The sequence below is a fragment of the Anolis carolinensis genome, chromosome 5 (assembly GCF_035594765.1).
Source record: "Anolis carolinensis isolate JA03-04 chromosome 5, rAnoCar3.1.pri, whole genome shotgun sequence".
NCBI classification, from domain to species: Eukaryota; Metazoa; Chordata; class Lepidosauria; order Squamata; family Dactyloidae; genus Anolis; species Anolis carolinensis.
Window position 1 is genome coordinate 11,921,175 of NC_085845.1, and position 13,997 is coordinate 11,935,171.

General features: G+C 38.2%; 1 protein-coding gene across 4 annotated transcripts in view; it reads right to left on the minus strand.

Moving 5' to 3' along the window:
- Positions 1 to 274: 274 nt before the first annotated feature.
- The window catches only part of slc4a4 (solute carrier family 4 member 4), a 258,202-nt gene continuing 244,479 nt past the window's right edge, over positions 275 to 13,997 (minus strand). For 2 of the 4 annotated variants that reach the window (XM_062981086.1, XM_062981085.1), the window contains exons 24-26: positions 11,815 to 11,911; positions 8,476 to 8,555; positions 275 to 5,785 (exon numbers count right to left, since the gene is read on the minus strand). In XM_062981086.1, the coding sequence (XP_062837156.1) occupies positions 8,512 to 8,555; positions 11,815 to 11,911 (141 nt within the window). In that variant the 3' untranslated portion in view covers positions 275 to 5,785; positions 8,476 to 8,511. The remainder of the gene's footprint in view (positions 5,786 to 8,475; positions 8,556 to 11,814; positions 11,912 to 13,997) is intronic. The other 2 variants (XM_062981084.1, XM_062981083.1) reach the window with 1 other exon arrangement.

The following is a 13,997-nucleotide window of genomic DNA, read 5'->3' on the forward strand; positions in this document are numbered from 1 at the left end:
TTCCAGCTGTCAAATTACTTCAGGACAAAGTAGGGTTTTCCTGCTTTTCCCCAAAGGAATGCGTTTTTACCTTGGACGCCCGAGGGGAAAATGTGGGAGGGTGTGCATTTTAAGTGCTGTTTGGATGTGCTCAAAGTTACTCTTTGAGGTTTAGTGTTCCTAATCTCTGGATTGTGGATATATATTACATGTTTATAAGAATTCACATATTTTTTAAAAAAACACCTTAATGCTTTAAGCAGTCAGAATGCAAAAAAGAAAATAGCTGCACAGATAAATGCATAAAGTTACTTTATTTTCAGTATACATTTAATTTGAAAAATATAAATGCTAAAATATCTCATCTTCTTCATTTCTTGATTCCATAAAAGTCACAATAGAAAGCCTCATAAAACTGTAAAATTCTATAATGTTATAATAAGGAATTTCATGGTTTTACTTTTTTCTTACTGGGGGAAAATCATTCAGTAATTTGAAATGTTTTCTTCTCAGTTTTCGTATTTTGAAGAAAAGAAAAAAAACAATCCGGTGTGATGTGTTGATCTTCATTTCAAGATAAAGTGGCTGTGTTTTTCTTAACGCATAATTCATCCAAAACAAATACAGACTTTTAAAACAGTTCAAAATGAACAAATAACATAGCAATAACAATAACAATAAAATGTATCTGAAAGTGCATCTTGATTCTGAGAAACAATGCATACACATACCATATAAGGAGGTTATTAAAAGAAAAGGAGACAAAAAAGAGACAGATAGACAGAGACAGGCAGGCAGTATGTTCACATTGTGGGTCTGGGACAAAATAATATCTGGCTGTTTAGAACTTCATAAATGTTAGCCCTGAGGAAAAGCCATTTTGCAAAGCATGTCCTTGAGCTTGGTCTAAGCAACATGCCTTCTGAAGACATGCTTCTGATGACGTGAGGCTGCGTCTATGAACATATGTGCCAAGTTAAAGGTACGAGTCTTCAATGGACACCAGCATGTTTATGCTTTCCTAAGAACAGCCTGGGATAGTTATTTGCTTTTTTGAACCGCAATGCTACAAGTTCACCAACCAGTTGGGCAATGGCCTGATTTTACTTGGTCCACAAAAGTAACTTTCCCAAGTTCTGCTCCCACTGATCTTGGAAAGAAGACCACCTGGTTCTGGTAACCAAGCCCTACAAGGAACAGCTTAGGCAGCTAGGTATGATGAACTTGCAGGAGAGAAGACTGAGATGTGACACAATAGTCATTGAAGTTTTAAATATGTGAAGGGTTGCCATACAGAAGATGGTACAAGCTGATACTAGGACATGGACCAATGGATTAAAATTTCAAGAAGTGATTCACTGAACAATAGGAAGAACCTCCTGGTGGTAACTGCTGTTGAACAGTGGAATAGACTCCTTGGAGGGTGGTGGTTTCTCTTTCTTTGGATGTGTTTAAACAGTTGGATGGCCTTCTTTCAAGAATCCATGGCAGGGGCATTCCCTTACAATTCTGTGGTTTTTTTCACTAGTAAGATTCCCATCAGGTCTCTTACTGGGCCCAAAAAGCCAACATTCCCTCTTCCTTTTTTCCCGCCTCAAAATTCTCTGCTACTCCTGGTAATTGCTAAAAAGACACACCCATAGTCATAAAGTCATTTTTGGACAGGATTCTTCCCACAAGAACATGGGGCTGCTCTTTTCCTACACTTCCACAGTGAAAGCTCTATCTGGACTCGCAGGAGGAACTAGGTTGACCTAAAGGTTCACTTTAATAGCAGCAATGCCAACCTTCTTTTGAAGCAGACAGTGCCCCAATCTGCCCTCTCTGTTTGCATACAAGACTAAGCCTTGAATTGCAGTTTGAGGCCATGGTTCAGGCACCCACTTGCCCATTCTCCCATTTGGGGGGGGGGGCGAGACTTAAAGTCTGATGAGCCAGCCTATCAGCCACATTAATGTTGGTCCAGTAATAATAGGACCTAAATGATAGCTTTTTTACTGTGCAGGGCCTCTAAGCCATAACACAAGAGTGTTGCTCTCACATCTCATTCACCCATACATTTTTGTCCTATCAGGTCCTGACAGTTCTCCATCTGCAGTCTCCTGTTAAAAACAGGAGAGCTCTGACTTTGGCAACCAAAGTTGCAAGGGCTATTGCAACAGGGGAACCAACCTTTACCAACCACATTAGGTAAAATTACACTACAAAGAAAGTGCTTCTTTCCCACAATTCAATATATTTGTGTGCATATCTCTCAATTCTATATTTTGGTTGTAAAGGCATTATTTCATCCCATATGGGATTCTGCAACGATGTGATAGTGCTGAGGAAACCGGATCAGCAATTCACCAGATTATCTGCAGAAGAAAGCCGTACCACTTAAATTGGTGCAATAGTACCAACATAAGCTACAATGCAAATATGTCCATCATGCTTAGTAGTCTGAAGCAAATAAATAAATAAATCAGGTAGCTAATGCCAGGAATACTTGCAATGCAACATCCCAAGATTCTTGTCCCTTGCCCCTTCCCAGTCCCTTTCTTGCACTAAACTGATATAAATAATGGAAACATTCTTCTTTGTCATTTCCCCTGAACAATAGGGGACTCTGTATATGACAAGGCATTGTGTTGAGCAGTCAAACATTGCTGCAGTCGATTCAAGTATAATTAATAGATTTTAGGGATGGAATTACTTTGTTGGGAGAGACTGACCACTAGAGACCACCAAATGGGAAAAAGGTCTGAATGTGTGAACAAGTGGGGACTTGGAAGTGTCCATTTCACCATTCTGTTTTCCTTTTGTGCTTTTTTACTTTCCTTTGGTGTGAATAAGGTGCACTTTCAGCAAACCTCCTAAATCCAGGAGATCAATGCATCTATTTCCGTATAAAGGAATAGTCTTTTCCAGTCATGCTGAAACCATCTGCACTGAGAAATCTAAGACATTCCAAGCCATTTCATACTTGAGACAACTGGAGTCTGCAATGCATTGTCCATGCAGATGGGTTCAAGGGTGATGCATTTCACTGCAAAAGTAAGTTACTTCTGTTGGATAATGCTGGTAGAAACAGACCTACATTCAGCATAACAGCATAACAGCTCTAATCTGGAACGATGGGCCCTGGACAGAGACAGCTTTTGCAACAACACAAAAAATAAAGCCTGCAGAATTTAAAGGAACAATAATATATGTTTCAAGAAGACTGGGGTGTATGCCGAAGCTGTTGCTCAAGTCTATATAGGCTGCCCTTTAATGTGGTCACAGTTGCATTTTGGGATCCTCTGAGAGCCACTGGGTCAGTTTCCAATTATTTAACAGGCAGCATTAGTGTGGGATGCAGTGTCCATTCTATTATGCTGACCTCAGAATTACGTCAGACTGCTTATTTTGGTCTGAGTAACAGATGATGGACATGACATTCTAAGTCCCATTTCCAGTCAATTGTATGGGACATACAGAATGAATTTCCTCATCCGGAGTATGTTGAGACACCCCACTTACACAAGTCAACCACTATAAAAATCTTTCATCCTCATGTGATTGCTAAAAGGCCAATGCATGCATTTATGTATGCATGCATGTATTTAATTCATTTGGGACTGCTGTGAAAATTTAGAGATGCTTCTTTGTATGTGCAAAACATTTATGTGCAAAAAAAGAGAGTATAAAAAGCATTACATTTAATTCAACAAGCAGCCGTTTAGCACAAAAGACATTTAGCACAAAAAACTGCTTTTGTGCAAAAAACAAAACTTTGTGAAATCTTTCACAAAAACGTTGATATGCAAACATCTTTCCAACAATGCACAAAACTCTCTCTCCCAGCAGAAAGAAGAAATGTGAAAAGCTTAATTCTCACATGTGAGCAATGATGTAAATCCCTACTCTGTGCACTGAGAAAAGTCAAGAGAGCATAGGAGTGATGAAACGGGCCCCAACTTACTCCTACATATATGTTGTGTTCCTATGCACACTGCAGGGCGTTTCTATAGGGGGACATTCAAAGAGAATATTTCCACCTGTAGACTGAAATGGTTTAGCCCAGAACAACATACATCGGTATAGACTGATCCAGAATGACATCTAAGAGCATAACAAAAATGACATGGCATGAAGCAAGGGCTATCAACCTTGTCTAAAATGCACTCCACATATGATTTGCTAAGCATGAGCTACAGTATGCAGACCAATAATTAAGGCTCTAAATCCCCTCCCTTCAAATAATTTCCATTCTACTTGATATTAAATCTGCAAGTGTGGACACACACACAGACACACAACACATACAACGTGCCAGCAAATTGGTACAAATAAAATAATAGTGATATCAATAAAAGAAAATCAACACATGACTTCAGTCTGCATCTGCTCATTCGACAACACTCATTCCTGTCTGAAGGTAACTCTGAATGTGTTACCACGACACATGCCCTGTTTGTATTAATGGAGTTTATGTAGGAAGTTGGCAGAAGTCTCTTATAAGATGAAGGCAGGCAGCATGGCAGCAAGACAGAGAAGTTTGTGCCAGATGCTTTGAAAAAAGACTCCACCAAGAATTACGTGACAAAATCAGATCAGGACAGATGGTTAAGAAGAAAATACAAATTGAAGGGAAGTAAGAGGACGAGAGAAGAGAAAGAACTATGAAAGGTATTATTATATATTGATGCCATATACCCTTGAGATTGTATATTTTTGTATATTTTGTTCTTTTGTAAAAATCACATTATATAACATTCTATACAATTACTATTATTATTAATTATTATTATTATTAAATCTTTCTTCTTTTTTTGTCTTTTCATTTTTAAAGAGAAAGTCCAACATCTAGAAATAAGAGGTAGAACTACTCAAAACTATAAGTTTCCTGCTGCAGGAAAAAAATTCATTTTTCTTTACAGTAATTCTTTTTAAAAAATGGTTAAAAAATTGACAAAAAAGTAAGTCGCAGGTTAGGCCCCATAATTTAAAACAGATTTCATCTAAGAAACAAGAATAACACTTGTCAATGCAGCTGACCGGTTAAGAATCCACTGAAGTGTTACAGAATAAAAGTTGCATAGGACAGGATTCCAAACACACACTATACAGTGCTGGCAAAAAAAAAAAGAAAATAAAAGTTTGTCTGTGCAAGGATGTACCATTTCCATTTTCTGTGCTTGAGACTAAAGAAGCAAAAGTGACATTACAAGCATATTAAGATTAGCAGCATTTTTCCAGGAGTACAGAACTATGGGGATTTTGCCTGGAGGTCAGTTTTGTTCTGCTAGAGATTTTTTTAAAAAAAAATAACCATGAAGAAAAGAAAGAAAAACACTGATCGATCCACAACTAAAAAATATCCCCAACACCCCAAAATAATAACAGTTCGGCTGACATTTCACAAAGCCATGATAATATATCCTTAATACTTCCACTCTCTGGTGAAAAGGTCCAGAGGAGGCGTACGTACGCACAACGTTGAGAAGGCAAAAACAAAAAAATCCACATGTATTGGTCAGAATGAAAGAAAAAAGAAATAGACTAAGGAGAAGAACATACCAAGTGGAGGGAGAAAAATGAGATGAAAGACCCAATGGAGAGGGAAGCCACATGTCTTGCATTTCCCTAGGCAGAGATCAATTGAATATTTGGCTAGTAAAACCGACGAAAAGAGGAAGAAATGAAAAAAGCCAGTTCAGAAGATTAATGAACAAGTTACAAAGTAGTTTCTGTTCCCTTGCTCCTCCAGAAATAACCACCATCTTCAGGATCAAGCTCTATTCTAATTTGAGGCACAACTTTCATTGGAGTTCGTGGAGGGCTGAAAAAAGAGAAAAAGAACAAAACTTAAATAACATATGTGTGAGGCTGCAAGATATTGCACATAAATAAATCTTATCTCCAATCCTGATTATGCTCACTGTGCCTAGAAGGCTATTGGTTATTGTGAGTATGTTTTTATTGCATTTTATATGCCTTTGATTTTATATGTTTATACGTTTTAAATGTACCTTGTTGTTGTATTTTGTGGTATATTTTGGGCTTGGTCCCCATGTGAGCCGCCCCGAGTCCCTTCGGGGAGATGGGGCAGGATACAAGAATAAAGTTATTATTACGAGGGCTATCCACAAAGTAGGCTACCTTTTAGAATTAAAAATGAACAAAGTATAGGAGAAAATATTTACCATATGCAGTTGAAAGCCACACCCAAACACCACATCTCACGTAGTCGCCATTCAAATCTAGGCACTTACCATAGCGATGAATGAGCTTTGCAAATCCTTCCCCACTAAATTCTGCCACTTGCACCCTCAACCACTTGTTTCCAACAATGGGGGTGTGGCTGGCAACGTAGTGGAAAGGGCTGACCAGCTGGTTGAGGGTGCAAGCGGCAGAATTTAGTGGGGAAGGATTTGCAAAGCTCAATCATTGCTATGGTAAGTGCCTAGATTTGAATGGTGACTACGTGAGATGTGGTATTTGGGTGTGGCTTTCAACTGCATATGGTAAATGTTTTCTCCTATACTTTGTTCATTTTTAATTCTAAAACGTAGCCTACTTTGTGGATAACCCTTGTATTATTGTTATTGTTGTTATTATTATAATATTAATTAACCTTTGAGAGCCAGTGTGGTGTATTAGTTTGAGTGTTGGGTTCTGGAAGTTGGGAGATGAGGATTCTAAATCCTACCTGGCCACGGAGACTCACTGGGTGTCCTTAGGTAAGACACTTTCTCTCAGCCTCCTGTGAACATATCTTGCCAAGGAAACCCATGATCGGTTCCCCTTAGGGCAATGGTTCTCAACCTGTGGGTCCCCAGATATTTTGTCCTTCAACTCCCAGAAATCCTAACAGCTGGTAAACTGGCTGGGGTTTCTGGGACTTGTAGGCCAATACACCTGTGGACCCATAGGTTGAGAACCACTGCCTTAGGGTTTCCATAAATTGGAAATGATTCAATATATAACACTAGGCCATTCACCATTGTATTGAGGGGAGTGTTTCATCACTTTTAATGTGATGAAGAATTAATTGCATTAGACAATGAAGCACTTCAGATTGTGTCTTGGAGCTGCTTTTTAACTGTTCTTTATCATTAATACTATTCGTTGTGCTGCGATTTCAAGTCAGGTCAATTCTGACTTATGGAAACCTTGTTTTGGAGTCTTTTCAGCAAGATTTTTTCAGAAGAGGTTGTCACTGCCTTCCTCTTAATTTTATGAAGTTGCCAAGTGGTTTCCATGGCTGAAACCATTCGGCGACTCTTGTCTGCCAGAACTCTAATTCAACCCTCAAACTACCACACCATTTTGTCTTTCTCAAACAGTGTAATATATCAATATATGCCCCACAAATGCACCCATCTAGCCCACCATAAACTGCTTCATCTAGCAAAGCTTTCTGCCATCCTTAATCTTGAACCTACTACCTTCTGCATTAAATGCAGATCTCTATCTCTGAATTATACAGACTTCCTACTGCGGTTCGCTATGCTCTAATGCTGCAGTATCACCAAGCCTGGCAACGATCTCAGAAATTATAGTAGTTCAGGTTCTCAAGTCTCTTCATTCTCAAACTAAAATAGGTAGTCCTGTTTGGAAGAAGCCATGATTATCACATTAATGGGAATTGGGTTTTACACTCTGCTGTATTTTCTATGTGTTTTTTAGAGGTTACATCACCACAAAATAGCTCCATTTAAAAATATTGATGGGTTGAGGAGCTTTAAGGGGACAGGTGGCTGGCTTCAGGAGCATCAAAAAGCTGCATTTTTCCACCTCTGCCTTAAGTGGAAGATGACATAATAACAATCAATATAACAGGAAGCTAAGCAACAAATGAAATTCAGGAGAGAGATTGTTTTAATAAGTAAATAGCCATTTGTAGCCTAGGCTTCATATGGCAATTCTCCACTGGGGAAAACATTAACAAAACTAGCTGATTGGAGTTATCCTGTTTTCTAATTCAAAGGTGGAGTGACTCATAATTTGGAAAATGTAGTTTTGGGAGTCCCCGTTCAAGAATTTTCCATTAATATGGCTTCTTGATATGCGAGGAGGAGCTTCCATGGGTCATAATCCAAAGTGTAACTTTTCCAAACTCTTGTCTGCCTAATTAAAATAAGGAAGTGAAGAATGATATAGATCCCTTTCACCTCTAGGATTCTTATATTTCTGTTACTCCTTCTTCTGTGCATAGTGGACTCACCTAATTTGCTCTTAAATAACTTCCAATTTGCTTGGTTTCTACTGACTCAAGCAAATTTCATTTTAAAATGGAATTCCTTTTGACATAGAGGAAACTGTTGTTTCAGTGCACAAATATTTTACAGAAGTGTTTCATCAGGTTTCATTTCTCCAGCAGCCAAATCAAATTTTATTTCATTGGCAGCTAGGATGCAAATCAACCAAGTGAGGTATACTTTGCACTTGGGTTGAAACCCACTCTCTGCAAAGATGTGGTTATATAATAAATAGTGTTTAAGATCATAGACCCATTAAGATCCTTACCTTGGCATTGTGTGGGAGTGGAGGTAAGGAATTTTATCAGCATGATGTATGGCGTTCAAGGAATGTTGGTGATTCTTCTCCTGTTTCAGAAATTTGTGAGAAATATATGAGTTTTAACAACTTTGCCTTGCTTTTCTTTATAAACAAATTCAAAGCAATTTAAATAAACCCTTTGAAATCAATTATCCAATACTGCTCTGGTCTCAACAGCATGAGAGCTAATAGCCATACCCAAAATGGAGAGCTGGGCTGGACAAATATCCCACTGCACAAGACTAAAGCTAATATGTATGTGTCAGGCAACAGAACGCCAGATGCAAAAGTTGGGTTATTTGGACAGTTAAGTATGGATCATGAGTCTTTGACATGTCCACTTGAGACACATCTTGTGTCTCACCTAACAAACCCAGTACTATAAGCAAAGAAGTGCACGATAAACAACAAATAAGTTATCTGCCAGAGATATCATATGAAAGGTACCCATCCAGTTTAATCTGGTTGTAAATTATTCTCAAAAAGAATGTTATATCCAAACAGCTTTTTCTACTCCATATCTCTTTCAACTGCGGATATATTTTGGATTGAGATATTTCCCAATTCAAAGCTGACTTGAATTGATTCGGGAGATGTCTAAATTAAAGTGGGTCTACTCTGAAGTGGGGTGAATCCTGTATCTGAAACAAATTTGAAGATTCCTTAGCAATTTAAATGTAGAGGGACATGGAAATACTTGTTGGACATAGATCTATCTTACTAGGTCTGTCTTATCTTTCTAGGTGTCTCAAAAATAATACTTTCCTTCCCAAACTCTTCATATAAAACAAAGACTTGGGTAGAGAAGGCGCAGTAGTTTTATAGCGAGGAGCTATAAATATAAACAGTTTCTAGGAAATGAGCCTTACTCTCCTTCTAGCCTACTTGATCATCCACATTCTGAAGAAAATGATAGATAAGGATATTTTTAAAATTAGCTATTTTTGTACATTTGCTGACACCATTTTTACCCAGATCCAAGTAATGTTTTCTGCCATGAACTGAATGTTGTGATATTTTGATACTTCCTGTATCTGAATATTTTAATACTTACCGTTTTCCCAATTACTCATCCAACCACTCTTCATTCAATAAAGTCAGTATGTCTATTGGCCTTGACCCATCCCCCTTTCATGTCCAAAATGTATAGTTTGTGTGTACACAATCAGTGATCTATTTATTACAGATTTGCACTTGATTTAAGGGGTTAAATTAGTGTATGGCAATCATACATTATGGCCAGTATTGATATCTTATTGCCTACTGTGTTGAATTTAGGAGTGTGAACTTGTTTGCAGAAGTACGGCAATTTACTAATAGGCCAGATTAGTTGGATAACTCTCAGAGAGGTTACTCAAGCTCAGAGCTTCAAAAATAAAATTTCTAAGCTCTCTCAAATTGTTAATATAAAACTGTCTGGTTTCTCTCTGGTTTTGTTTTCTATCTACCAAGGATGTATGAAGCCACCAAAAGGCTTACTATGAATCTGTCTAATCCACTTTTATATAAGCTGTCCCCTACTTATGAACAAGATACGTTCTATAGGTTTCTTCCCAAGGTGAGTTTGTTTGTGAGTCAGAACAGGCACGGTTTTAAGTGCTATTCCAGCCAAATATGTGTGTGTGTGTGTTTTATAGCATAAGGAAGGATTAACATTTCTGTGGTATTTGTGTTGCTGTCTGTGTCCCTGATCAGAAGATTTCACCTCACTTTCTGTTCCTCTGATAATTGGGATTCTGGAAAATTTGGCTCGTTGTGGAAATAAGGATTGGTTTTAAAGCTTCATTGAACACCCTTTTTCCCCATGATAATAACTCTTCCAGGAGTAAATTTCCCTTCCAAGGGGTAGATGTCTCTTAGTTCTTGTTGTCTCACTACGAGTCATTTGTAAGTCGGATGTTTATAACTCGGGGACTGCCTGTATTTAAACCTGCATTATGTGATAAGTTCAGGTGCATCAACACTGTGGGATGCATGTGTGTAGTGCATTCCATAAAGTGCTAAAATTAGGAATTTCAAAGGACAACATTCAGATTGAACCACATCACCCACTCAGTTCTTGGCCACAAATATTTTGCACTTGGAACCGATTTGTAGATATTTATTCTTACTCTGTTTTTTGCTTTTACAAAACAAAAAAAACTGTTCTACAACAAGCTTTGCATGACCCCCCCCCCCCCCATATTCAGCAAAATGCACAGACTTGTAAGAAGTGTTGCCATTGAGATCCCATTTTTCCCAAGGAAATTAAAGCAATAGAAAATAGATAAGATTGTCAGCAGAGACAAATGGAAAGAAATGTGTGTGAGGGGGTGATCATTTTTAAATGGGAAATAGAATCACTCTGTGGATATTAGAACAAATTTAAAAATCGGACAAAAAGGAGGTAAATGTAACCCAAGCCACCTAAAGGAAGACAAGCATGTTAATAGTGCTAAATGATAGACACAATGATCTGTTTCTTTACATATATTATGCTGAAGTTTTGATTTTGGGGGGATGACCAAGCAGAGATCCTAAGGAAACAAACACCAAGAGACAGTGGTGCTACTTCTATTAGCCAGCAAGGAAGGGATTTAAAGGAAATCAGAAGAGAGAATTAGAAGGTGTGTGCATTCACATTTTGCAAACAAAAATGGTATATATCGTGCAAGAAATAGGCTGGACCATTTGGAGGATTACAAAGAGAGAGAAAGAGAAAGAACACTAGCGATCAATCTGTCAGAAGCTGGATAAAAGCAATTAAAAGTGGAGGCACAAAGAAGGGGAGAAAAAGCAGGGAGAAACCCACAGTATGCATACATTTTAAAAAGCAAAAATAATTTTTAAAAGCCAGCAAAGAGTGTACATGCTGTGTAAAAAAAACATGAAAATATATAGGAGGAAAACAAAGAAAACATCTACAGAACAAGGCTCTTTAAAAAAAGATAAATTAATATTAAAAGTATATACAGATATAGAAATATATACAGTATGACCCCCGTATCCAATGGGACCAATACCTGCTGGTTCACCTACCCATATCCAAAGGAATATGTCCTCCAGGAGATTTCCTTCAACAAGAAGCCGCCATAGTTAGGTTGGAGGACATAGCAAATCCCGAGATAAGCTATCTCTATGGTGACTTCCAGCAGAAGTCATTTTTTTAAATAGGTTTTGCTATTATCCACCATTACCTATTTCCATGGTAGGAACATATCCTCTATGGATACGGAGGTGGTACTGTACTATATCTGCTTTGTTTGTTGTTTTTTTGGACGTGCAATTCAGACTGAAGCAGGCATGCAAGATGTTAGTTCTACTCACTGTCGGAAGGTTTGCTATCACTTAGGAAAGGTTCCTGTTCCATGATGTCCATTGGAATTTTAATACTTGGGACTTTTTCTGAGTAAGGACAGTCAGACTGTGAAAGAAACGTGCACAAAATTTCTTAGAATGTCTCCATTGCGCTCATCCTCTCTTTCTCTCTTACTATCCCCACCGATTATTCACAGAGTATACCAGCCCAGTTCTGGCATTTGAGGGATTCTGCACCAGTTTCTCATTGCTTTCACTGCAGCGTCATGCTCAGCATCACATCCATCTGTTGCGGCCACCAGTTAAAATAATCACCACGCACAGTGCTCTTCCTCAGTGCGCTTTCATATCATTCAGTTTATGAATGCACGAGGAATAAAACCTCTGAGAGGCTTAGGGCAATAGGGATATGCATTTCTGGCTAATCACATTTATTCTCCTGCCAGATGCATGAGAGCTATTGATTTTAGAGAAGGCTGAAGCAGTTGCCATAAGCATTTACTATTCTGCTAATTTGATTTGGCTCGCATAGCAGGCATTATTGAAAATCCAGAACTTATTTGCTACAAACAAAATGTAAAAAAGGAACTTGTTGCTTTCTCAATAAAGACTGGGCTCACCATCACTGCAGTGTAAAGGATGTGAGTGATACAGCCCAAAGGCCCTCCTCAAATAGTCCAAACAGCACCTTATTTTGAAATTTTGAAGCACCTTAAAGAGTAATATGTTTTATTTAGATTACGTTTTTGTGAACTACTGCCTACAGTTTATGCCAAATAAAACCCATTTATCTTTAAGGCACTGAAAATTGGATGTAAATGGTAAGAATTCATCTTATTTACAATAGAGTCTCACTTATCCAACATTCTGGATTATCCAACGCATTTTTGTAGTCAATATTTTCAATACATTGTGATATTTTGGTGCTAAATTCGTAAATATAGTAATTACTACATAGCATTACTGCATATTGAACTACTTTTTCTGTCAAATGTGTTGTATAACATGATGTTTTGGTGCTTAATTTGTAAAATCATAACCTAATTAGATGTTTAATAGGCTTTTCCTTAATCCCTCCTTATTATCCAACATATTCACTTATCCAACGTTCTGCTGGCCCGTTTATGTTGGATAAGTGAGACTCTACTGTATTTATTTATTTATTTACAGCATTTATATTCCGCCCTTCTCACCCCGAAGGGGACTCAGGGCGGATCACATTACACATATAGGCAAACATTCAATGCCTTTTAACATAAAACAAAGACAAGACAAACATAGGCTCCGAGCGGGCCTCGAACTCATGACCTCCTGGTCAGAGTGATTCATTGCAGTTGGTTACAGCTGGCTTGCTCTCCAGCCTGCGCCACAGCCCGGGCCCAACTTATAGGATACAATTTCGAGGTAACTCATTTCTCCATCTAAACCAGTGGTTCCCAACCTGTGGGTCCCCAGATGTTTTGACTTTCAACTTCCAGAAATCCTAACAGCTGGTAAACTGGCTGGGATTTCTGGAAGTTGTAGGCCAAAACACCTGGGGATCCACAAGTTGAGAACCACTGATCTAAACTAACATAGATAACTTCTTCTCTTCCTCCCCCCACCCTAACCTGTTCTCAGACTAGTCATTCTTTACCTCAATTACCTCAACTGATCTTACTTTCTGGTTCTGCTCCATCTTCATTGGGGTGCATCTAGCATATGAGGCAGATTCATGCTTCCTGATCTCATGGGAAATTAATGTAAGAATTGAATGAGGGTGGCGTTGGATGATACAAACGCAAGTGTCCTCAAAATTCTGGTTCATCTGGAAGCAACAGGCTATACTGTACTGATACTCAACTAAAGTGTGAGCTTATAATTTATCAATGTACAACTTCCCATATGGAGCTTCCTACAAAGTTACATGTAACAATGGTGGCAATATTGCTACCTAGTCTCTCTATGAGAGCCACCAACAATCTTCTTTCAATCAGATTGTGATTATGAAGAGCTAACTACTTCTTGTATAGTGCCTCATATGAGCTGATGTTAAATAAAGGTTTACTTCTGCTCAAACACCATCTAGGGATGCTGAAAAATGCTAATATTGATTACTGGTAGAATCCCAACTGAAGGCACTTTTCTTACTAATTTACAGAATGAAAAACAATTCAACACATTCTAAGGCACTTGGTCAGGTTGTTATACAG